The 26,637-nt window shown below is 42.4% G+C and overlaps 1 protein-coding gene across 1 annotated transcript; it reads right to left on the bottom strand.

Moving 5' to 3' along the window:
- Positions 1 to 4,294: 4,294 nt before the first annotated feature.
- LOC117818701 (formin-binding protein 1-like) lies at positions 4,295 to 26,038 on the bottom strand. The gene is made up of 18 exons (XM_034691696.1): positions 25,827 to 26,038; positions 20,996 to 21,111; positions 20,425 to 20,475; positions 19,238 to 19,385; positions 17,766 to 17,828; positions 17,508 to 17,603; positions 17,378 to 17,392; positions 17,011 to 17,139; positions 13,660 to 13,806; positions 13,364 to 13,540; positions 13,011 to 13,202; positions 12,735 to 12,749; positions 12,167 to 12,276; positions 11,493 to 11,625; positions 11,176 to 11,321; positions 10,948 to 11,084; positions 10,676 to 10,834; positions 4,295 to 4,940 (listed from the first exon to the last, which is right to left on the bottom strand). The coding sequence occupies exons 1-18, from the start codon at positions 25,854 to 25,856 to the stop codon at positions 4,912 to 4,914; spliced, it is 1,893 nt and encodes a 630-aa protein (XP_034547587.1). The 5' UTR covers positions 25,857 to 26,038; the 3' UTR covers positions 4,295 to 4,911.
- Between the last annotated feature and the right edge of the window lie 599 nt (positions 26,039 to 26,637).

The following is a 26,637-nucleotide window of genomic DNA, read 5'->3' as shown; positions in this document are numbered from 1 at the left end:
TGTGTTAGCTCATGAAGAATCACAGAGCAGGAAGGAGATGACGCTGTACGTGGAGTCAGGGCGAGCCCAGACGGGTTAAGTGTGTCCAGGTATCAGGTGTGAGGTGTGTGTTGTTGTTATTATGAATCACTTTCTACACACTACCAATTAATGCTTCTGTACATGAAGGCTTATGGACACATGAATATAACTCAACTTTATTTATTTAGCACCCTTCATACAAAAGAGCATGCAGCCCAAATTTTAGATAATAAGAAAATATTTAAATATTTTCAAATAATTTTCATAAAATAATAAAAAATATTTAAATAAATAGAGTAAAATGTTGAATATATTGAAGTCAGAAAAAACTATTTAAAACAGTAAAATTTAAATTAAAATAGATAATTGTGAAGTCAATAAAAGCTTTGACTAAACCCAAAAATCACTCTGAGTTAAAAAACAGATTAAAAAGGTTTTAAGTTTCCTTTTAAAAACACAGAGCTTTCTTGCTTTTGTTATTTTACCTAACATTTTAATTCACTCCTCAATTTCTTATTTATTAAATATTATTATTATTATTATTCAATGATTTTTTTCTCTTTTTTAAAATTGTATATACTCTATTTACCTGTTTTTGTTTTTTGGGAGGTTTCTGTTGATGGTCTAGTGGTTTTATGGTAAGTTCCACCAGCACCCTAAGTGTTCCTTTCTAGTCAAACTTTGGTTATACTATGGATATATGTGTCTATATTCAACATTGTGTCTCTGATTATTATGAATCTATGAAAATTCAATAAAATGTATTCAGAAAAAAAAAAAACACAAACAAAAAACACAGAGCTAGCTGTTGAAGTAAATACAAGTATACAAGTATATTTAAATGTTTATATATTTTGTATTTTCTCTTTGTGTTCTTACTTTAGAGGGACTCTGCTGTAATGTTTGGACTCAGAATCAGAAATACTTTATTTATCCTGGAGGATTATGTCATTACAGTTGCTCTTAAACAATAAAGAATAATATTAGAGGATTAAAAGAAAGCAAAAATAAAATAAGAAAAAAATACTGAATAAAGTAATGAATTAAAAATAATACAGACTACACACTAAAATACACACTAAAAAATTAAAGTAATATAAATAGAGCAAATGGTAGTGTGTGTATATATATATATATTTTATATTTATAATGGTAGGTACTATAAATTAGAATCTTTTTTAAAAACAATTCAAATGACAGCAACTTTGTGATGTGACATTTTAATTAGAGTTTAATTACACATGATTGGTTTGCTAGGCTGTCGCTGAGCACAGTTATGCTTCAGCAACGCCCTCTTTTACTCTAACACAAATTCCATGTCTTAACTCATAGACTGTAAATAAAAAGGTAATAATTAATATTGGGTCAGGTAAATTAATTAAATTTTTAATTTTCATGAGAAACATATTTATTAAAACTTATAAAGTGCAATGCAGTTTGTTTTAGCCATCTGATCTGATAGGATGGAAATGCACTTAGCCCCCCCCACACACACACACACACACTCCAACCGCGGAGGGCCCTTGCATGCTCAGGGGCCCCTGGGCACGCGCCCATATTGCCCATACGGTAGACCCGGGGCTGGTGGTGCCGTACCTGTAACCGTGGAAACAGTCCGGGTTGTTGAACCTGTGCGGCAGGTTCGGGTCGGTTCGGTAAAAGTCGCTGGTCTGGACTCCCTGATCCTCCATGACTGAAACTCACCGACAACAACACAGAGGCTACCATGGAGACGCCTGACGTCACTCTCCAGTCTGCGCATGTGCATGGAAACAGCCCGTGGCCGTCATGTCTTTTGAGTGTGGACTCTGTGAAGTGACTGTTTCTCAGGGTGTTTGGTGTTTGGTGCTTGATTTTTGGATTTTGAACAGATTAATAAATTCACTTCAGTTAAATGTTGTGAATTTAAAATTGAGCAATATTATATTAGCCTTGAAAGATCACTTTTAAATCCTTTATTTTATTTTGAAGGCTCCTGTTAGCTGCTGTGCTATTTTTGAGGATGAATAATTTTGTTTATTGTGTTTATTTTAGCCTCTAAAATAACCATCTGTCGTCTGCTTGGCTTTCACCCCTTGTGTTTTGAGTGTCTGCCAGTGAGGCACCCTGTGAATCTGATTCAGAGAGGTGCATTATGGGTCAAATTATTATTATGTATGTATATGTTAACATTCCCATGGACTAAACTAATAGTAATCAATAGGCATCCTGCCAAATTAGACTTAAAATGCAGCTGTAAGGCTTCAAACACACATTATCTTGTGTATTACCCTCATACCAGATTTGTGTTAAAAAAAGAGGGCCAGTTTGCTTCCATTTCTGGGTTTAAGATATGAAATCTGCTCAAATTTGCCAAATAGCTTCACTGTGTTTGCTCTGTGTGTTGGTAAAAGCTTGACTTCAGGCTCCTCTGCTGTGGTTCGGTTCCTTTAAAAATCAAAACTGACAAACATCTCTTTAAAATATGACGTTAGAGACAGAAAGACCAGTCAAGTGTTGAAGCTGGAGCTCCTATCAGAAAGACAGAGTGATTTTAGGTGAAGGTTTTATGAGCATACCGCATCAAGTGAGGACATTGAGATATGCTGTATGGGTGACACCATTGTTTTAATGTGTATAAAATATGTAATAGATATATGTAGTGAATATATATGTAATGTATGTGTATATATCGTATGTGCTTTGGCAACATGTCTTTGTTCATGCCAATAAAGCAAACTGAATTGAATTGAATTAAAAACAAAGCCGACAGACTCAGTGTTTGATTCAGAGTGTAGTTTATTTTGAAAGTTTAACATACAGGAAATTGAAAAGAGAGTGATCAGCAGTCTCACGTCTCAATAAAAAAATCAATAACTAATGATTCACTATAAAATAAAAAAGTTTCACATTTCACACAATCAATCAATAGCATGATCATCGATCAACAAGCAGGGGGCGGGGCCAGGGGAAGGGGGCAGGGCTAATACAGTCCGGGAAAGCTGGGGGGCGGGGCTAATCTCAACAAGTATACAGGGGGCAGGGCTACACCTGTGCAGCTACGGTTTATTTACACACAGTCAACTCTTCATAAGTAACTTCAGACTGTTTCAGTTTCTCACAGAGCGCCCTTATCGGTTTGTTTACGTTCTTCTGACCACGCCCACAGTGATGTCAGAGCGTACTGACACACCCTGGTACAGCGTGGCATCACAGCGGTGAGACGTGAGGTCAACAGGACGGATCGTCTTCTCCACCATTTCACATTTTCTCTTCAGTAAAACAACAATTATTCAATAATCCTTTTTTTTTTTTTCATAATTTCTGTAGATTTAATCCATCAGAGGAAACTGATCTCAGGTCAGTTTGTTAGAAAAACAGAGAAACATTTAAATGTTTTCACATCAGAACAAATGTTTAAAGGACTCATTATCAGTCTTTTTTTTTAATTTTAGGCTCAAACTTGAAATAAAACTCAGATATTAATGATTAAATCATCAGCATTCAGCGGATTCTCTTTGTCTGTTATTATAAACTTTGTGTTCTGAAAGCTGAGAGGTGGATTTCTGCGTTGACAAAGATGGAGACTGTCTGACTTTATGATGAGCAATGATTCAAGTTAACATCTGGGTCTGGAGTAAATACAGATGGTATGGATCAGAGTGTTTAGGACGTGTCTAATATCTGATCTTTATTCGGATGTCTGCATTAAGGAGCGAGAGAGCGCCACCTGGGTGTAAAGCTGCGTCCGACCTACAGCTGATAGTGTGGAATCACCTTCTCATTCAAGGGTTTGTATTTATTTTAATTATTGTAAACACTGTAGATTAATACTGAAGGCATCAAAACTATAAAAGAACATATATGGAATTATTTAATTTTTTAAAAAGTGTTAAACAAAGCAGAACATGTTTTATATTTTAGATTCTATAAAGTAGCCCCCTTTTTCCTTCATGACAGCTTCATGCACACTCTTGGTATTCTCTCAGTCTGCTTAATGAAGTGGTCCCTTGGAATGGTTTCTCTCAGTCTGCTTAATGAAGTGGTCTCTTGGAATGGTTTCTCTCAGTCTGCTTCATGAAGTGGTCTCCTAGAATGGTTTCTAATGAACATGAGCCTTGTCAAGAGTTCATTTGTAGAATGACTTTCCTTCTTAATGTGTTTGAGACCATCAGTTGTGTTGTTCAGAGGTAGGGTTAGCACACAATGGATAGCTCTATTTGACTCCTGTTGTAATCCAGATTATGGCAAAACCAGATTATTTCATAGTTTAGATGTCTTCAGTATTAATCTACAATGTTTAAAACAATTAACATAAATAAAAACCAGTGAATGAGAAGGTGTGTCCAAACTTTGACTGGTAGTGTACGCCCTGTGCTGCAAACAAGTCAGACTAGAATCCAAGGAATCACATGAACAAGTCTCAACCCCGGTGAGAAAGTCTTGTTTACATGATGATGAGACGCCGTCACCTGTGATCTGAGCTGACTGTGACGCTGTCTCCGTCCTGCAGGTGCTAACTGCTCTTCCCAAACACTGTGAGGCACATTAGAAATGTTCATCTGACAACTGCACGCGGGGGAGCAAGTCACAAATTCACGTGGATGTGCTGTAAGACCGGACGCAGCTTAGGCTCGGTGTGAACCGGATCCTGGAGGTCGGTTGTGGTGAAGTCGGGTTTAAAAGAAAAGACCGGCTTTGTTTACGCCCAGCTGGTGCGCTCATCTCTAAGACTTATTATCAGCTGATTGATCTCTGATTGATTTCTCAGTCACCAGTAGAAGTTTTCCTCCATCACGCCTCGACAGCAGTTTAACTGTCCAATGAAAAGCTGTCAGCGGACCTCCTCTGTCCTCTTTCCTCTTTACATCACTTCCTGTGGAGAGACGTCCTCACTGGTGGATTACTGTGCTAGACTAGCCGACTACTCTGCACAAAGCCTACAAGATAGACACAGACAGACAGACGGAGGGAGAGAGAGGGAGACAGACGGAGAAACAGACAAGGAGAGAGACAGAGGGACAGACAGGTAGATATGTTAGAGCAGGTAGAGTGAGACAGGAGGTCAGACTGCTGCCGTCTGCAGCACAACACTGGAAACCTCTGAGACACGACGCTACTGCTGCTTCTGGATTACACTAATGTCTGAGATTGGTCAACATCTGCTGCTGATCAGAGGTTATCACTGTCTTGTTACATCTGAACTGAAACTTAGAGGATATCTGTGGACACGGCATCAGAGTCAGAGGGACTGTCATGGATGTCTCTGATCTCTGAAGACAAAAACTCAGTGATAAAAGAGAAATGGATCAGCAGAGGAACCAATGACAGAAAGTACCTGTGTTATTAGTGATAATGTGGGGAATAGATCAAAGATGATGATGGTAAAATAAAGAGTTAAGTGGAGCTGAACAAATTAAAAACATGAGGTAAAGCTGGAATAATGAGCTGCTGCCTGATTTACCTTTTAAGAACTCAACACAGAGTTACTGACGTGTGATAAACTCCTGTACGCTCTGCAAACCTGTGAGTACACCGAGGGTCTTATTCAGGCAAGGATCAGTGGCTCTCAGACAAGATATGAGATGCACCTTAAACCTCCCTGCAGAGCAAACAGCTTCCCTAAGCGCTCCTGTCGTTTGTCTGAATTTAAACGAGTCGTTGTTTATTATTTTAGGGCATAACCGGCGTCTTTCTATGCAGATCAGCCTCAATGCAAAAAAATATTTAACTTTTACATCACTGACTAGAACCAGGTAGAGAGAGCACATCTCTTCCGTGTTAGCTTCTCTACACTAGCTCCCCATAAAATCTAGACTAGAATTTAAAATCCTCATAGTGCCCTATTACCCCTCTAGAACTCTACGCTCCCAACGTGCAGACCTGCTCATCGTACCTAAAGTCTCTAAAAGTAGTATGGGAGGTAGAGCCTTCAGTTATCAGGCCCCTCTCCTTTGGAATCATCTACCAGTCAGGGTCCTGGGAGGCAGACGCCCTCTCTACTTTTAGGAGTAGGCTTCAAACTTTCCTTTTTGATAAAGCTTATAGTTAGAGCTGGATCAGGCTTGGACCAGGTCTTAGTTATGCTGCTATAGGCTTAGACTGACACACTGGAATCCTGTCTTTCCCTCTCTCTCCTCTCTCTGCCTGTCTCTCACTTTAACTCTTCCTGTCCCATTAAAGTTACTAACCATAGACCTTTCTGGAGTCCCTGAGCTCCCTTGTCTCATAGGTTCCTCTGAATCTCTGCTGCTGTGGACGTGTCAGACTCCAGCTGCTACAACTACTACTATCCGTCTCCCCACTATCATCTCTCTCTCTCTCTTCATCTCCCTCTATCCCTCTCTCCAACACGGTCTCAGCAGATGTGTGTCTAACATGAGTCTGGTCCTGCTGGAGGTTTCTGCCTGTTAAAGGAAGTTTGTCCTTGCCACTGTAACTTGCTAAATGCTGCAAAGTGCTCTGCTCATGGTGGATTAAGATGAGATCAGACTGAGTCCTGTCTTTAAGATGGGACTGGATCTGATCCGGTCTTGATGTTGGGTCTTTGTTAATAATAGAACATAGAGTACGGTCTAGACCTGCTCTGTTTGGAAAGAGTCTAAGGAGAACATTTGTTGGGATTTGGTGCTTTATAAATAAAGATTGATTGATTGAAATCAACCTGTCAATAAACGGATCATCAGTGTCTCCTCCTCCCTCAGCACATCGTCTAGATGTGGACAGATGTGAGCGCAGAGAGGGAAGATGCTGACAGCTCATCTTCACAATCAGACACAAAACAAGAGCAAAGTTCACTGAGCTGCAGGACTTACTGAGGGTTTAAATCTGCTTTGGGAGTTAGACCTTGATAGGAGCGGATAGCAGAGGCATGTGATTCATTCTTTGTGAATTCCCCCCGTGAATGTTTATGTTGGTGACAGAAACTTTAGATTAACGTGTTTCTTAAGATCTGTCAAAGAGAGTTACATAGAGCCCTGCTCTTTTAAATGTCTAGTTTTCTACATTTCAAAGATATCAGGTGTCCACATCTCTGTATTTCAGTCATTTGTCCTTTGAGTGAAAACACTTCAATCATCTGAAGTTTTTAAATGTTGGTGTCATGGTGGACGAGTCGATCTGCTGCTGATTCAACAAACATTTCACAGTTCTTTAGATTTCATTTGTTTGTTAAAGTGTTTGATTTGTCTGGATGCTGATCGTGTACCTGATGACACAACAAACAACATCATTTCAATAATCCTCCATTAGAACCTGAACTAACAAACAACTTCATATCCACCACACTGATAGAACAAAACCAGATTCAATGTGAGTGGATCTCTTCATCATCTATATCCCTCATATGTCTTCCCTCTAACATCGGACTTCCACCAGATCCTTGTCCGGTCCCTCAACAACCACCGGTTGCGTTTTCAGAACGCAGCACGGAGCAGGACCGCCGGACAGCTGGAGTCATGTGACCGAGGTTTTCCTTCCTCACCCATGTTGTCTTTCTGGTCCTCTGAAAACCTCTGACCTGTTGACTCCAGGCCTGGCTCCGCTCATCATGACTTTGGTTTGTTGTTGTAGTTAAGTGAAATACGATCTGGTGATAACACAGAGTGTTTTATTCTGAAAATTAACCGGATGTTTTCATTTTGTTTTGGTGAAACCTGACTTCCTGTCCCGCTCCATCTGCTCTGTTGAGATTGATGCGTCGTGCTCCGGCATCCGGCACAAATAGAAGTCTTGTGTCTCTGATCCGGAGGACTCCGACCTGCCGGATCAGAGACGCAGCCGGAACGCAACGGAGCGGATCCAGTGGAAGTTAACACATTGACTAGAATAGAAACCTATCAGATCTGGAGCTGTGACGGATCAGAGACAGACCGGACACGAATCTGGTAGAAATTGGCCGTCACATATGTCAGATCTCTGTCCTCTTCTTGAACATATTAAATATGTAGCATATTTTCACTTATTTAAATCTCTTAAAGTTCAAACAACCCAACATTCCTCATATCTCTTCAGCTTCTCGAAATATCTTTGTCACATTTTGGGTCTCGAACACATCTTTCAAACATCAAAATCTCAGTTTCCCAGCATCTCTTTGACATCTCTCATATCTGGAATTTTCCATATTTGAACATTTCTCATATCTCTAACATTTCAACAACCTTTACCATCTCACATCTCTACTCAGTCCAACATCTCTTATAAACACAACCACTCCTGAAATCTCCAAAACATCTCTTACACATCTCTGGCATCTCTTCTTTCCTCACATTTTGAACTCATCATCATCCTCCACTTGTCTGATATCACTCGACTCTCTGACGTCAACATCTCTTACATATCTCTGATATCTCTACCCGCTCTGATTTCTATTAATCTTTAACATCTCTTATATCTTTGACATCTCTGAAACATCTTAAACATCTTCAAAATGAATCACATCTTGAACGTCTTCCACACCTTTCCAATCTTGCACACCTCAAGCATTTCTCTAACAACTCTAACATCCCAAGCCTCATCGTCACGTCTTCTAATATCTGTCACATCTTTTCATGATCTGCAGAGCTGTAACACACGTTAGATCTCTCTCACATTTAAGTCCCAGATGAGACGGTATGTCACACAGGTGTGTCCCCAACAACAGCAGCAGAAAATAACAGGTAGAGTTCTAGTTCGGCACACAGACAGGCAGAGCACAGGTAGACACAGACAGGCTGCCAGTGTTGACATTTACAGGTGAGAGGTGAAGGCTCGTCGAGGTCATCGGGAGGGAAGGGGGAGCAGGGCTACTTTAGTTTACAAAAAAATGCTTTTCCAAAGACCGACATCTGTACACGTTCTACAAGAGGTCACTTAATGTCACACAGAGGTCACTTCAAGGTCATGTGTTGAGGTCAGATGCAGCATGTTACAAGTAAAATTAGGCCCAAAGTACGTCATATTAAGGTCATAGTGAGGTCATGTGTGGTCAGTCTCTGGACCCAGCTGTGGTCAGCTGTGACTTCTTCTGGGCGTTCAAAACAAGACTGAGGCAAAGTTCACCTGACGGATACGTCTGCAGAATAAATGCTGTAATTTCTTGGTTCTCTTAATCCCTCGAAATAGAGCCTGTTCATCTGTTTCTGGTGAGTCCCAGTTTCACTGTAAATAATAAGTTACACAGAGGCTTCACTCTGGCTTCATTAACACAATAACACTAGAAGGGCCACAAGAGGTCATTTTGACCACCAGATTCCAAATTGTATTATCCCAAATATAGAGTGTGGTGTGTTTACTGTTTATGGATGTACTGTATATTTTTATATAGGATGAAACTTTCCATGATGAGTCCCTTTAATCCGCCTCTTCTTCAGGTAAATCGCCGATCTGCACTGTCCAATTCCTGGAGCACCTGACAGGCTTCCTCAGCAGTCCTCTCTCTCTTTGTGTTTCTCTTTGCCATAATTGCCAAAATAGAGTTGTCTAATTTTCTCAGTTTCAATTCAAAGCCTTTCAAATTGCTTTGTAGGTGCATTGCTCATGGTGGATAAGGTGGGGTCAGACTGAGTCTTACCCTGTCTTGGTGTTGGGTCTCTGTTCATAATTTGACATAGAGTGGTCTAGACCTGCTCTGTTTGTAACATAGTCTTGAGATAACGTTTGTTGTGATTTGGTGCTATATAAATAAAGATTGATTGATTGATTGGCAGATAAATGTGAAAGCAGTCAAAATGACCCCCATGGCCGTCCTAGTGTAATGAAAGCAATTTACTCGCAATGAACAGGTCACAAAATAACATTGTGATGCAAATTTGTAGCTCAGGTTGGAATATTGTTTTAATCTAGAGCAGATTAGCTGTGCGTGCATGCAGATATGTTTATGGAGATTAATGAATCGTCAGCATATCGCCGGAATGTCATTCCTGCTGATTGCATTTGGCCAACCACACAGGCTGTTCTTCCTGCATACAGCAAAACCTGCTGATACGTGATTGGCCGATACTACTTGGACTATGATTGTACTACAAATGGAAACCAGAACACTTCCTGTACTATAATCCAAACCCCGCCTACTCATTCTACATTTTAATCTAAAATCTGTGAATACAGATTATGTGAAGGTCAGTGTCGGTCGTGTTCAAGTCATAGGTAGATCATTTTGTCATGTGAAAGTCACGTGTAGGTCATATATAGGTCATATGTGGTTTGTATGTAGGTGATATTTAGGTCATATGTGGTTTGTAAGTAGGTCATATGTAGGTCATATAAAGGTCTATTTGGTTTGTAAGTAGGTCATATGTAGGTTAATATGTGGTTTGTATGTAGGTCATATAAAGGTCATGTGTGGTTTTTCCGTAGGTCATATGTGGTTTGTATGTAGGTCATATAAAGGTCATTTGTGGTTTGTGTGTAGGTCATATGTGGGTCATATAAAGGTTATGTGTGGTTTTTATGTAGGTCATATGTGGTCTGTATGTAGGTTATATGTAGGTCATATAAAGGTCATATGTGGTTTGTATGTAGGTTATATGTGGTTTGTATTTAGGTCATATAAGGGTCATATGTGGTTTGTGTGTAGGTCATATAAAGGTCATGTGTGGTTTTTATGTAGGTCATATGTGGTCTGTATGTAGGTTATATGTAGGTCATATAAAGGTCATTTGTGGTTTGTGTGTAGGTCATATGTAGGTCATGGCACCTTTGGCACTGGATTCTAGGAAGACTTTGATGTAGGAGGTGGGAACGTATCCCTCCTCCTCCAGGTTCCTCCGTACTCTGGTCCAACCGTCACCTTTGTCCTCTTCCACCACAGAAAGTAGTTCCCCCTCCACCATGGACAGAGTGCCCTCATTCTGACCTGTAGAACATCAATGACAGCACGGTCAGAACCAGAGAGGACCAGGTGACCCCTCTTTGTACCTGTTTGTCAGGTGATATACGGACGATGGGAAGTGAAATGAAACAGAGTACCTTGGAACGGGTAGAGAGACTTGCAGGTGCCGATACTCGGTAGAGGTTCTTCATCATCAAAGTCGTCATCAAACTCTGAACTACGAGACTTAAAGTGAAGCTCTGCGCTGTTGTCTTCAGTGTAGCTGCCATCAGGACTGAGGAGAGACGGGCACAGAGAGGCAGGTGAGGGGAGGAGACCAGTAAGTCAGTAGTAAGTACTCACAACCAGTCATCACTGTTCCTCACCTCTCTCTGCTCGCTGGACTGCGGTTATCCAGCTGTTTCAGGCTGCTGCTGCCCGGTGTCGTCGCCTGGGAATTTACCCCGCAACCTCCGCTCTGTCTCCTGCCGCTGTGATCAGACAGTCTGCTGTCAGCCTCTGCCAGCCACGCCTAAACACACACACACACACACACACACACACACACACACACACACACACACACACACACACACACACACACACACACACAAACATGAACACACACTGAGTTAGTGAACTGGAGCGATGGTGGATTGAGGATTCTCTGTGAATGTAAATGAAACCGTATGAAAGTGTAGACCTGGTTCTTCCTCAGCTCCTCCTCCAGTTTCTGCAGACTCTGTTTCACCTCGTCCAGTCGAGGCTCCAAACTACCAGGGTCCCCCATCTGAGGACTCCGCTCATACACCTCCCTCATCTTTAACAGGGCATCTCTGGAGAGACACACACAATTACACATGTTTAACACACAGGTGACAGTACACACATGTAAGAAAATTATAAAAACAAATTCTACATTAAAGTTGAAGGATAGAAAACCTGAGAGAACAAGCAAACGTCCAGATACACAACGATGTGGTGACATCAGTTTAAGTCATTTTGAGAAGCAAATCATTTTCCTTTGAGCACTGATTAAAAATGTGCACATGTAGAAGGTTTCATCTGAAAATATAGATTTTTTCTTTTGCAGCTGATCATGAAGTCTCTCTGATGTTCTCTTCCACACCAGCAGGTGGCAGCAGAGCCACAAAGAATCCAAACCAGTGTGAGGGGTTGATAGAAAAGACTAATCCTCTTCTGAACCCCAGACCCTCATACTCCCCAGCAGTGTGTGTTTCAGTGTGTACATGTGTGTGCGTGAGTATGTGTGTGTGTGTGTGTGTGTGTGTATATGTGTGTGTGTGTGTGTGTGTGTGTGTGTGTGTGTATATGTGTGTGTGTGTGTGTGTGTGTGTGTGTGTGTGTGTATGTTACCTCTGCTCTCGCTCTCTCTGGATCTCCTGGTTGATGTTGTTGATTCTAGTTTGGAGTTTCTTTCTTCTTTGCTCTGGAGGAAGATGACTGCAGTCTGCAGGACCCGAGCCCTACAACAAGATCAACCATTATTCCATCCATCCCATTCTATTCTTTCCATTCTATTCAATCAATTCTATTCCTTTCATTCCATTCTATTCCTTTCCATTCCATTCCATTCCATTCCATTCCATTCCATCCTATTCCTTTCAATCAATTCTATGCCTTTCTTTCCATTCCATTCTATTCCATTCCTCTCATTCCATCCCATTCTATTCCTTTCATCCCATTCTGTTCCTTTCACTACATTCCATTCCATTCTATTCTATTCCTTTATTCCATTCTATTCCTTCATTCCATTCCATTCTATTACTTTCTTTCAATTTAATTCTATTCCTTCATTCCATTCATTAAATTCTATTCCTTTAATTCTATTCCATTCTTTGATTCACTGAGTAAATCACACTGTCTATAACAGAGGATATTAAACGGTTTCATGGTTTTTGTGATGGATGGTTGAGGTACTGACCAGTTTGAGTGACAGCTGTCCAATCACAGAAGAGCATGTGAAGACAACAAGTAAACATTAGAGTGTGTTCTTCATATGAACATGTGAACACGACCACATCTGTACGTCAATACATTCAGTAGTTTCAGTATTTGGTTTAATAAGGTCCAATAAATATTCATCAACATTTCAACAGTGGTGTGACAGGCTCATATCTACGTGTGTGTGTGTGTGTGTGTGTGTGTGTGTGTGTGTGTGTGTGTGTGTGTGTGTGTGTGTGTGTGTGTGTGTGTTTACCCCTCTCTTGAGGCTGCGCAGACACTGCTTCCTGGTTCTCGACCCAGACGTCATGAGGTCATTCAGCCGCTGTGTGATTGGTTCTCTAGAGGCAGGGGGCGGGGACTGGGGACTGTCGGTCACAGCACCGGGTGAGGGGGAGGTGGGGGGAGGAGGGGGAGGCTGCCGAGGGGAGGAGAGGAGGGTCAACAGCTGGAGAGAGAGAGGCGTGTCAGTACGGCCCGTCGGCACCTTGAGTTGTTGTGTTAGCCTGTGTAGTGTGTGTGTGCACAGGTGTGTGCGTGTGCAGGTGTGTGTGCACAGGTGTGTGTGTGTGTGCAGGTGTGTGTGTGTACAGGTGTGTGTGTGAGCACCTTGTTTTTTCGTATAAAGGGCCAAAGCTTCCTGCTGTGTCTCCGTCCGTCGGCTCGGTTGTCGAGGTAACTAGATTCAGAGATGCTCCTCCTCATGGAGGCGCTGTAGTCCTCAAACTCTACGTCACCTGGAGGGTCGAAGCCCGATTTATACACCTCCACCACCTGCCGGGTGTCCTGCAAACACACACACACACAAACACACACTGGACTTTTCTCTCTGCCTCCGCTGACAAACTTACCCTCTGTACTCTAAAATACCACCCCAGAGGTTTCCAGGTTCCCCTCAGACTCACCATCCGGGGCTGGATGCCCTCTCCTGCGTCCATCATGGCGTCCAGACAGCGACTCACAACAGGAAGAACCTTTCTCTCCGCCTCCGCTGACGAACGCATCGCTTCACAGACTCTCTCGATCCGCCGCTCCTCCATGTCCTGGATACGCTGCGAACACAGGAAACACCACGGACCGGTTCAGTCTGCTGTAATGAGCACGTCACCGCGCCTCCTCACCGACGCTGCAGAAGCTTGTTTTTATTTATCTTGTTTACAGCTCTGAGTCTACGTCTCTGAGTGCATCATGTTTCACAAGTCTGTCTTGTGCTGCTGATTGAGTGTGTAAAGTGGAAGTGGTCACCATATTGGAAATGTCTCAACCGAAAGGTGCATTTCGACCAAGAGTTCTGGGGTCTTTCAGCCCCCCTGTTTTAGATGGTGCTATATTTCATCACAGATGGATTCACTGAATCAACACGTGAGAGGAGATAAGCGCGAGTAGCAAAGACGTTTCAACACGGCTTTAAAATCCTTTGACACTACACCACCAGACCAGTAGAGGGCAGTAAAACAAAGAGGAATGCCATTCACAGATGGAAAAAAACAATGATTGTGAATGGTTTTTGGAAAATTATGAAAAAAAAATGTTGAAAAAAAAATGTTGAATTTTTTTTAGAAAAAAGAATGTTGAAAATTTTTTTTGAATTTTTTTTTTTTTAAATATTTTTTGAAAAAATAAAAAGTTTGAATAAAAAAAAGAAATTTGGACAAAAAAAATTGACAAAAAAAATTGACAAAAAAAATTGACAAAAAAAATTGACAAAAAAAATTTGACAAAAGAAATTTGACAAAAAAGTTGACCTGGAGCCTGTTGGAAAAAAATAATTTTCCTCAAATTTGAAATTGTGCTCCAAAACCAATTAAACATGAAAAAAAAGTGAAAATTTTGCGCCTGCAGTTAAAAACATATAAAAAGCAATGAATGAATCAACACGTGAGAGGAGATAAGCGCGAGTAGCAAAGACGTTTCAACACGGCTTTAAAATCCTTTTGAACTCAAAAAGCCGTGATCGCAGAGATCGGCCGGTGTTTTGGTTTAAACAGCGATCCTGTTAACTGGAGACTCTCAGCCGGATGCATCCCTCATAAACGTCTTTAGACCATCATTAAATATCTGATGAGGATATTTTGAAATCTTAATAAAAACTAAACTAGTTTGCATTCCCAGGAACTCCCTCTGTGTTTCAACAGCTGTGTAAACTCCACAAACACTGACACAGTTCAGCTGAAGGTCTCCAGTTTACAGGGTCACTTTTAAAACCGGAACACCGGGAGGAGAGACGCATTCACGGTGGGCTGAGAGAAGACTACTGTTACAAGCTGCTAAATCAAGAGAATCACAGCTTCTTCTTTTGAAAAGTACACACACATACAAAAAAGATAGAACAAATAAAAACTAATGAAAGAAATAGAAATCAAGTGAATCACAGATGGAATAAACAATGACTGTGAATGGTTTTTCAGAAAAAAATTGAAAAAGAAAATGAAAAAAAATATATATTTAAATTTTGAAAGACAAAAAAAAGACCCAAAAAGTTTGAAAAAAAAAAAAATTTGAAAAAAAAAAAATTGAAATTCTTTTTTTTTTTTTTAAATTGAAAAAAAATTTGAAAGAAAAAAAAATTTGACAAGAAAAAATTTGAAAAAAAAAAAATTGAAAAACATTTGACAAAAAAGTTGACCCGTTCCTGTGGAAAAAAAATTTTTTTCCTCAAATTTGAAATTGTGCTCCAAAAGCAGAAAAACATGAACATGGCCGGTGTTTTGGTTTAAACAACACGTTCAGCTGAAGGGCTCCAGTTTACAGGGTCACTTTTAAAACTGGAACACCGCGAGGAGAGACGCATTCATGGTGGGCTGAGAGAAGACTACTGTTACAAGCTGCTAAATCAAGAGAATCACAGCTTCTTCTTTTGAAAAGTACACACACATACAAAAAAGATAGAACAAATAAAAACTAATGAAAGAAAGAGAAATCAAGTGAATCACAGATGTGTGTGATGTTATTGTGGACGGAGGGCGGAATAAAAACACTGAGGTTAATCTACCAATCAGACACGGTCAGCATTGCAGGCCCCGCCCCCCGAAAGTCCCGGGACCTTTGAAAAGTACTACCCCCCAAGCAGGGGCTTTTTAGGGGGAAGATTATCTATCCCTGAACTAAATTTAGACCCTGGGTCCACCGGTCCAAACGCACGTAGTTCAGGGGTAAAGTCCCTCTGGTTGAAATGCCCCTCATGTTTCGCTCCACCTGGGAACAGTCAAAGAGGTGGATGTGGGGGGCGGAGCCTAAGTTGGCTGTCTGTCAACTCAGCCACACACCCAAATATGCAAATGTATGTACAACTTTGAGTCTTCAGAATAGATGAAATCCCTCAGAGTGTTTACAAAAGAAGAAATGAGCTGTTCAGTGTTTTTATACCAGGCTGCCCTTTAGTGGACACTAATGGAACTGCAGGTTCATTCACTGGCTTCACCTTGTCTACACCATGGGTTCCAAAACACTTAAGGGCTGTGACCCCCAAAATATAGGTGCCAAAAACTCACAGCCCCCCTGTCCCTGGATGTAATTAAATGTTGCTTCACACTTCATTTAGCCGAGCTACCAGCACATGTGTCTGTGTTTCCTGTGCTGTTATGAATCAACCTGCTGCTACTGATGCTTTTGTCCATATATTTACAAAGGGTAAAATATTGAATAGCAGATTACTTAAAGCTGGGGTTGGTGTTCAGATTTAGATCCACTTTTTGTTATCCTGGTTAAAATGATCATTATGTCCTGATGGTGATCAATACATAATGTGTTCTTAAAAAAGAGCGAAGAAAAGCTGCTATCTACAGCCGGAGTAAACCTGGGAAAACACCAACCAATCTACGCCTTTAGGGTCCAATTTATTAAACCAATCAAATCCCGTCCTGCCGTTCTGCCCGCCCCCTGTGCATACATTTCCCTGCCGTGCATTCCCCTTCCCCTGACTCTATTAACTGCCCCTCTCGCTTGACCTCAGGCCTGTCCCCTCTGACCCGATGAGGTGCTTTACTCAGGACTGTAGTCTGGATCAGAGTCTAAAAAGCTCTCACCACAAGGGGGGGGATTAGACGGAGAATTGAGGAAATGCTACATTCAAGTTCATGCTAGTTTTCTGTGACTACCAACCCTAGCTTTAAACATTTTTTAAAATTTTTGGAAGTCTTCTCAGGACCCCCCTTTAGTGTTTCACGACCCCCCAGGGGGTCCCGACCCCCACTTTGGGAACCCCTTGGAGGTTCCCCCTTGGTATAAAACCAGTGTCAGTGTGAGTGCTCGTGTACCTGGTATATAACTGGTACCAGCGTGTGGTAGTGCTGGTGCTGGTCTTGGTTAAACTGGTTTAAACAGGCCACGTAGTCTTTCCTGGCTTCTTCAGCAGCTTCTTTCTTCTGTTGGGCCGTCTGACGAGCCTGAGACCAGGAAACAGATAAAACACCTGCTCAGAGTGTGACGCAAAGTTTACCTACCAACATCCCCACAGCTCAGGGACGTTTCAAATACTTCCTTTAAAACCTGTTTTTAAAAACATCCTCAAACGCCTCTATTCCAATCTTTTAAAATGTTACAAACATACTTTTACAGTTCTCTCAAACAATGAAGAATAAAAGGTAAACATGAGGTTACAGTAAATGTTTTAAAGGATCTTACCTTCAGTGAGCAGCGCTGAGACAGACGGACACAGAGACAGACAGGAGGTCAGAGAAACTAAAGCATCACTAAGGAACTCTCACAGAGGAACATTTCTTTAACATGAAGGAGGAGAGAGAATCATTTCTACCTTCTCTCCCTCCGTCTTGTTGTCGAGGTCGATTCTGTCCGAGACTTGTTGAGCTCGCTCCGCTTCCTTACAGTCCCGCTCGAACCGACGTTTGCTCTAAACAACAACAAATAAACAACTGCACATAAATATTATCAGAGGAGGTGAGAGGCAGTGGTAAGAACAGTGGAAACAATGATTTGTTTGAATGTTTTTTCAAATCAGATTTATTGAATCCAAGGTCAGGTGTGTCGGCGGACGCGGCCAGATGTTACTCACAGACTCCAGCTGTTTCCAGGAGCTCTCGATGTGCTGCTGGGCACGGCGGCCATCTTGAAAATGCTGCAACAAAGACACAACCTCTGTGGATGATTTTTACTTTTTGTGTGAGTGTGTGTGTTTGTCAATCAATCTTTATTTATAAAGCGCCAAATCACAACAAATGTTCTCCTCAGACTCTTTCCAAACAGAGCAGGTCTAGACCGTACTCTATATTCCATTATTCACAAAGACCCAACATCAAGACCGGATCAGATCCAGTCCCATCTTCCAGACAGGACTCAGTCTGATCTCATCTGAATCCACCATGAGCAGAGCACTTTGCAGCATTTAGCAAGTTACAGTGGTAAGGACAAACTTCCTTTAACAGGCAGAAACCTCCAGCAGGACCAGACTCATGTTAGACACACATCTGCTGAGACCGTGTTGGTGTGTTTGAGGTTCAGAGTGACTCTGATCTCCTGCAGCATCCTTGGCAGTGATTACATCCTGCAGTGTTCTGATGCGACAAGCCTTTCACACCTGGACTCTGCAGATCCTCTCCGTCTCTGTAAAGCTGGACCGAGCGGTCTGTGGACGGCACGCTCAGATCTCTCTGGAGGAGTTTAAGAGGATTCAAGTCTGGGTTCCTGATGGGAGGAGGATTCACAGAGTTCTGATGTTTGAAAGTGAACCATCAGTGTAGTCTGGGGTCCTGAAGGCTCTCACTCTTAAGTTCTGATGCTGCCTGGAACATGTGTGACTGTTGGGGTTTGTTGAGAGTCCAACCTGGATTTAATCCGACCAGAAAACCAGTCTGAGTGAAGTCCAAGTAGATATTACATGTTAAATGTTTGTTTCTAAAGCTTTTCCATGATCATACTGAACTAATGTAAAGCTTTAATACAGTAACAATCAAATTCTAGGAATGCATCCCACCAGCAATTTGTGTTTTGCAGAAACTCAGAGTCTGGATTAAAGACGCTTGTCAGCTGCTGATGAAGGTGTCTTCATCACGCTATTACATATCTGGCGTTGGTTACGATGACAGACTGATCACATGTCGCCCTACGATAGAGACAAACCTGACCATCCATCCATCCATCCATCAATCAATCAATCAATCAATCCATCAATCCATCAATCAATCCATCAATCCATCAATCCATCAATCCATCAACCCATCAACCCATCAATCCATCAATCAATCCATCCATCCATCCATCCATCCATCCATCCATCCATCCATCCATCCATCAATCTTTATTTATATAGCACCAAATCCCAACAAATGTTATCCTCAAACAGAGCAGGTCTAGACTAGGTCTAGGTCTGATCTCATCTTAATCCACCATGAGCAGAGCACTTTGCAGCATTTAGCAAGTTACAGTGGCAAGGACAAACTTCCTTTAACAGGCAGAAACCTCCAGCAGGACCAGACTCATGTTAGACACACATCTGCTGAGACCGTGTTGGTGTGTTTATGTACTCACTGTCTTCCTCTCGGCCTTCAGCTCCTGCGTGTATCGGGACAGCTCACAGACGATCTGTGAGTTCAGGTTCTCGGCCAGTTCTTCTCTCTGGATGGAGAGCTCGTTCAGCTGACGCAGAGTGGCTGCGAACGCCAAACACCATGTGTACCTGTAACAACCAGAAACCAGGTGTACTGTGAACAGCCAATCAGAGGCCTACAGGACCTTCAGCCATCAACAAGAGAGACAACAGAGATGTGTGCTCCTCATATGGTCCCAGTTTCCCAGTTGAGAAGTCATTCCTCTGATTCAGTGTTCAGATGTTTTCAATTATAAAATGTGGGTTTAATGTGACCTGACCTTTAATCCAGGTGTGTTCAAACACTTTTCTACTGAGTCTAGGTCACTTTATAGGGAAAACAACCAATGACGATATCATATTACAAATTGTATTTGAGCAAAAAGTTCATGTGCAATATAATAATTCATAAAAAGTCTCTTAATATTAAAGAATTTGGCGCCATGTTGATGTTGAATCTGACATCAAGTCGGTAAGTCGATCACCAAATTCTCTCCTGAGTTTCTGAGTTGTTGAGGAGGCGTTCACGTGCATTTTCAAACTCGGACACTCTTTTTTCCGATGTGTCTGACACCACATGAATGCAGCACATGCTCAGATGTTACCACCATGGACTGTATCAACATGGTCAGAGACTCAGTCACGTCACCCTCTGGTTTCTGGAGACTCATTCAGCCCAAAGACGGTGCTCGCCATATGCTGAGTCTACTTGCACCCACTTGTCAATCAAATAAGCCACGCCCCTAAAAAGTGAACTCTCTGTACAGTTGTCACAAAAAGTGAATATGGTTCAGAGACCAAAGAAGATTAATACCAGGCTTAAAAATAAAAGATTTGAATAAACAAAAGAACAAAAGGTATAAACAAAACTTACTTTAAACAAAACCACTGGAAACACGAGCACAGGAATGAAAACTAAACCAGACACACAGGAAGCAATAACTCCAAAATAAAAACACACACAAGGATCACTAAGACACACGAGGAAGACGACACAAGACAAGGTACGAAGAGACACATGGAGGACTTGAAATCAAAGAAAGAAAGATCACAAGAAAGAAAATAAAACGTAAAAACTAAAATCAACTGACGACACGAAGGACAAACAATCCTCAGAGAGTTTACTGACCTGCTCTCGTCCTCCCTGCTCCTCTTAGGGTGATACTTCTTGGACAGGCTCCTGCAGACAGACAGACGGGTAGAGACACACAGACAGGTTGTTTTTGTACGTCACTGACATTAGAACCAAAGAGCTGATTTAAGTTTGAGCGTTATTGTGTATTCACACGTGCACGAAACTCCTGAGAGCTCCACCAAGAACTCTGAGTGAGCTGTGTGTGTGAACGAAACAGCCACCCTGACTTTCTCTGAACTTCTTCCACTGATGTGGAAGTATTCTGTGATTTTCCTCATGCTGTAGTGAGGGGTCGATAACTTTTAGATCATGCAACTGGAGCTACACATAACAGGATGGATAAAACACCCGAGGTTGAAGAAGGAGAGACGTTTTCAAGAAGAGAACAGCTGAGATCTCCCTCGTCTTCCCGCTGTGAGGGACATGTGTGGGAAATCTTTAGAGTAGACCTCTCGAGCCGGTTTGAGTCTCCTTTAACGTTCTGTTCAGACTTGAAATGAATGGATGTGAACATGTTCCTGATAAATGTAAAGTAAAGAGGTGAGGTTAGAGGTGAGGCTCGTACCTGATCTGTTTGGCGTAGCTCTGCTCGATGTCGGCTCTCTCTTTAACAAACTTGGTGTATCTCTCCAGGAAGTCGATCCCCCAGCTGGTGTGTTTCTCCAAGTTATCAAACTGATCCTGGAACACAAAGAGAGACAAGAACCCCGATTGAGTTTCACATTTATCTCAGACAGATACAGAAGTTTTAATACATGCTTTAATCACCAGCTGTATTGACGACTAGAATGCCCTTTTTACTGGTTTGCCCAAAACGTCTCTCAGAAAACTGCAGCTTGTTCAAAAGTCTGGAGTCCCTGAGCTCCCTTGTCTCGTAGGTTCCTCTGGATCTCTGCTGCTGTGGACGTGCCAGACTCCAGCTGCTACAACTACTACTATCCGTCTCCCCACTATCATCTCTCTCTCTCTTCATCTCCCTCTATCCCTCTCTCCAACACGGTCTCAGCAGATGTGTGTCTAACATGAGTCTGGTCCTGCTGGAGGTTTCTGCCTGTTAAAGGAAGTTTGTCCTTGCCACTGTAACTTGCTAAATGCTGCAAAGTGCTCTGCTCATGGTGGATTAAGATGAGATCAGACTGAGTCCTGTCTGGAAGACGGGACTGGATCTTATCCGGTCTTGATGTTGGGTCTTTGTTAGAGTACGGTCTAGACTTGCTCTGTTTGTTCTGAGGATAATGTTTGCTGGGATTTGGTGCTATATAAATAAAGATTGATTGATTGATGGATGGATGGATGGATGGATGGATGGATGGATGGATGGATGGATGGATGGATGGATGGATGGATGGATGGATGGATGGATGGATGGTCAGGTTTGTCTCTATCGTAGGGCGACATGTGATCAGTCTGTCATCGTAACCAACGCCAGATATGTAATAGCGTGATGAAGACACCTTCATCAGCAGCTGACAAGCGTCTTTAATCCAGACTCTGAGTTTCTGCAAAACACAAATTGCTGGTCGGATGCATTCCTAGAATTTGATTGTTACTGAATTAAAGCTTTACATTAGTTCAGTATGATCATGGAAAAGCTTTAGAAACAAACATTTAACATGTAATATCTACTTGGACTTCACTCAGACTGGTTTTCTGGTCGGATTAAATCCAGGTTGGACCCTCAACAAACCCCAACAGTCACACATGTTCCAGGCAGCATCAGAACTTAAGAGTGAGAGCCTTCAGGACCCCAGACTAGACTGATGGTTCACTTTCAAACATCAGAACTCTGTGAATCCTCCTCCCATCAGGAACCCAGACTTGAATCCTCTTAGACTCCTCCAGAGAGATCTGAGCGTGCCGTCCACAGACCGCTCGGTCCAGCTTTACAGAGACGGAGAGGATCTGCAGAGTCCAGGTGTGAAAGGCTTGTCGCATCAGAACACTGCAGGATGTAATCACTGCCAAGGATGCTGCAGGAGATCAGAGTCACTCTGAACCTCGTCAGTGAGATGAAGACTCTGATTTGAACTAATCAGGATGATTCACTGAGCTTTGACGGATTCATTTGAACCATTGCAGCATGAAAGAGCCCGATAACAACAACAGTGAAGCCTCCTGAATTCATAAATCTACATCAAGGACCCAAAATTAAGGGTACACTAAGAAGTTTTAACTGATGTTGAAACAGTCTCACTTAAACTGATGCATCTTCATGACCTACAGAGTCAAATGTGATCATCAGAGATCAGATCGGTTATTTATTTGAACTGAATTTTCCCGCCTGTGTTCAGGTTGGATTTCCTGTGAATGAAGCTGAGTTGATATCCGTCCCTCCCCCTGAGGTGTCTCTGTTCAGAGCTCTGCTGGTGAAGTTTGTCAGTGAGAGTAAGTTATCAAGCTGGAGGATCATTTATAAAGTTGAGTCCTCATGTCAGATACTGGAGCAGGATTATCAAACATCCGGACACCAGAGCTCACATCATGACACTGGAAACCACATACACATGAATGGGAACAAGCCGATCTTTACAGCAGAAATAAACATGTTTACAGTCTGGTACAAAAGACGAGTGTCGTCTGGATAGCTCATTTCTCGATGTCCTCTCACTGTGAGGGGGGTGAATTTTTTTCTAACGCGGTAATTATGAAGATATTGAGATTACTAGTCTTCCAATGAGAGGCACAGCTGCCTGCAGGAACACTGTAGCTGTTGGCTAGGAGGCTCAAAGCCCGCCCCTTTACGTCACACTGGCTCCACAGCAGCAATATGGCGGCCGCCAACGATTGGCCTCAAAACAGCTCTTCCTACGTCCATATTTTATACAGTCTATGGTTAAACCGCTACGTCCACACACCGTTTGTAAGCTAGCTAACAGTTACAAAGTTTAGCCGTCGTTTTGTTTCGTTAATAATTTGACGAAGCTACAAATCAACACATGACCTCATCGCTCTGCGTCCTGATAAAAGAGAAGTAGGATTAAAAAGAATATATGAACTCATTCATTTGCTTCGACAACAAACGCACGCTTTGGCGAGTGTCGGTGCTCATGGGAAATGTAGTCTTCATCCCAGAAACACACTACCAATTTCATCCAGAGGGGGCGCCAGAATCAACTCAACATGAAATCTCATGAGAGTGTTATACTAAGTGTTCCTGTACATATAAAGGGTTGCAACATACACATATTTTGCTGCTCTTTAATCAACACTGAGAAATATCATCAGGTCCAAACACTTTAGCAGGAAGTGTGTGTCTGAAAGAACTACAAAAAAAAGATTTTTAATGAAATAAAATTGAATTAGAGGAGCTAAATTCCACGTGGTGATCGTGCTCCTGTTTTGCGTTAGCATGCATAGCATTCGAATGTCCTGCAAGCCAGTTTCACTCTGTTAGAAGTCAAACCAGAGACGTATTAGTAACATTTATTATTTAAATTTTCACTTTGTTCGTTTGTTCAAATATATTACTGTTGAGTGGATTCTTTACATCTAATAGGGATGAGCATTTAATGTTTGACTGTCGCTAATGTTTTCGATTTCTTTCGCCACTTAATGAAGTTAGCATTCTTCTTCTTCTGTTATTTAATGCGGTTAGCAAACAGCTTTATGACGCTCTATCGCCCCCATCTGGCAGGAATACCGTATTACAACTAGACAGTGGTGAAACAATGAAAATTGTATTTTCAAAATGAGAAAATATTCACATTAAAGGTGACATATCACGCTTTTTTCATCAACATATATTGATCTAAGAGGTCCCCAAAACATGTCTTTAAAGTTTATGCTCAAAAAAACACTTTGAAATCAGATTTTGGTCTGCCTGAAAAACCCTCTTCTTCAGTCCTCCTCAGAACAATCTGTTTTCCCTCTGACCACGCCCCCTCAGGAAGTGGGTGTGGCCTCGGCTGTCCAGCACGTTGATCTAATGTTTACATGTTGGCTGAATATACACGGCTGCTCACAGACCCGCGTTACTTCAACCCTCTGAATCTGATCCAGAATCTGATCCTGACGGAGAGGCGCCTGCAGCAGGACCTTTCTGAACCATTGGTCACAGATTTAGTGTTTCTTGTTGTTTTATTTGTCAGTATGTAGATGTGTGTCTTGGTGCACAGCTACCAACATGTAGCTATGTGGCTATGCTAACTAGCGCTAGCACTTATCCATGATAAATAAAAATCATCCACTAGATCTTCAAATCTGCAGACGTGGGGAGTCAAAGCGACCTTTGTGTTTATTAAGACAGCCTACAACTAGCATGCCTCCCTCCTAAGCTCCTTGTTAGCACACATGTGTGCAGGGAATGAAAAACAGAGGAGGGGTTGAGTTGTATTTTATACAGTCTATGGGCTGAACAAGCTCCGAGCTCTGACTTCCTGTTACAGACCGGATGGCGTTGTGACGTATAAAAAACACGGAAAACTGAAACGGCTGGTTTCAGCACACATTTACAGAAAGGTGGAGAAATCAGAACAGGGGCAGAATGGATTGTTTTCATTCTCAAGGGGGTTTGTAGACAGGGACACATATTTCAGGTACAGAATCATTAAAAAGTCCATTTTGCATGATATGTCACCTTTAATTTAAATGCATTTTCTGGTGACATCCCAGGTATTAGCCTGTATCATGGTGAAAGAGCCGCCTGTAAGAGAGATTGTTGATTTGCAGCTGAATGTATTGAAGCTGTTGTAGCAGTGTTACAAACACAGCTCACCGTTACAGAGACTCACATGAGGTTTACATGTAACGCTGCACGATGACTGAGGGTCTCATTATTGACATGTTACACACATGGGGGGGAGCAAAACTGGACACAAGTGAATCAAAGGAAGACCATCCTCTAAATTTATACTGCAGGCATACATGTTGGCATATGTAGTCCACTAATAATACACACACACACACACACACACACACATAGTACAGCAGGTCTGCACACACAAGCCCTCCTGTACAGCTGCAGCATCCATCATACTGCATAAAGGGTAACACACATGATGATTAAGACGATGATGATGATGAACAGTAACAGTGAGGTGAGGGTCAGAGGGTGGGCTTGGGGGTCTCTGTCTCTGGTCGCGCGCTGCAGCATCATGGAGGACGCAGAGCGCGAGCCGTTGTCGTCATTCACCGTGTTGCTATGGCAGAGCAGACAGAAGCACGAGGGCCTTAGACACACTCACACACACACACACTCACATTCACACACACACACACACACACACACACACACACACACACACACACACACACACATTCACTAACAGGCCTCCCGGTTACCGGCTCTTCCCCGGCAGGTTACCGGTGCAGCGGTTGTAGCTGACGGTCTAAACCGGTTTTCGGAGCGTGGTCCCGGGTGAGGTCTGGGTGCAGCAGGTGCGGACAGGTGTACGTACCCACAGCTCGGTGCCCCAGTTGCAGCTCATGGTGTCCGGTTTGCTCCTCGCGCTCCGCTGCAGCTGATCCGCCTCTTGGTACCGGTCCGACAATCACCGCGCGCTGCTGCTGCCCGCTGCGCGCATCCTCACCGACACCCCGGCAGACTGTCTGTCGTCCCCTGGATCTGTCTGTCTCTCTGTCTCTCTGTCTGTATGTCTCTCTGTCTGTATGTCTCTCTGTCTGTCTGTCTGGGTCTGCAGCAGCACCAGAGCAGAGGACGCGGTTACGCGCGGCGCGCCTCCCTGGAGGACCCTTTGTCATCAGTGGAGAGATGCTGAGATTGTGTGTGTGTGTTTGTGTGTGAATGAGTGTGTTTGTGCGTGTACTGAGCATGCTCAGTAGCTGCCCCGCCCTGCTGTCACACTCACACTCTAACAATACAGCTCGGCCGTGTCTGTGATGAAGGTGAAGATGAAGATGAAGATTAAATGATGACGTATTTTAATCCCATAATAATCGATTCTGATCCGACCTGTGTGTCTGTATAATAAATATAAAGCCTGTGTTATTACTGTTGTTATTAATATGCTGATGCTGTGATGGCATCCCTCCTCCAGCAGGCTGCACTCACAGCCTACAGCACGGGCAGCGGTGACGTCATCACATGAGGATTTTTCAGGACAAAAACAAATGATCAGATGAATGATGAGCGGTCAATACAACAGATTATTGTGAGTTTGAGAGCAGAAGACACAAATAAAAGGTCATAATGAGGTTACTGTGATTAACATTTAATTTTTAGAATTATTAATTAATATATATAATAAT

This window comes from Notolabrus celidotus, chromosome 9 (genome assembly GCF_009762535.1).
Source record: "Notolabrus celidotus isolate fNotCel1 chromosome 9, fNotCel1.pri, whole genome shotgun sequence".
NCBI classification, from domain to species: Eukaryota; Metazoa; Chordata; class Actinopteri; order Labriformes; family Labridae; genus Notolabrus; species Notolabrus celidotus.
Note: the sequence above shows the minus strand (reverse complement) of the source record. Positions and strands in the feature narration are given on the sequence as shown.

What these genes read in the sequence shown, in the direction of transcription:
- LOC117818701 (XM_034691696.1), bottom strand. Translation starts at nt 25,856, where the DNA reads ATGAGCTGCAACTGGGGCACCGAGCTGTGG. An exon ending in AGGAGCTGAGGAAGAACCAG is followed by an intron (nt 11,322 to 11,492) that starts GTCTACACTTTC and finishes GTGTGTGTTTAG; the next exon opens with GCGTGGCTGGCAGAGGCTGA. An exon ending in GTCTCTCTACCCGTTCCAAG is followed by an intron (nt 10,835 to 10,947) that starts GTACTCTGTTTC and finishes GATGTTCTACAG; the next exon opens with GTCAGAATGAGGGCACTCTG.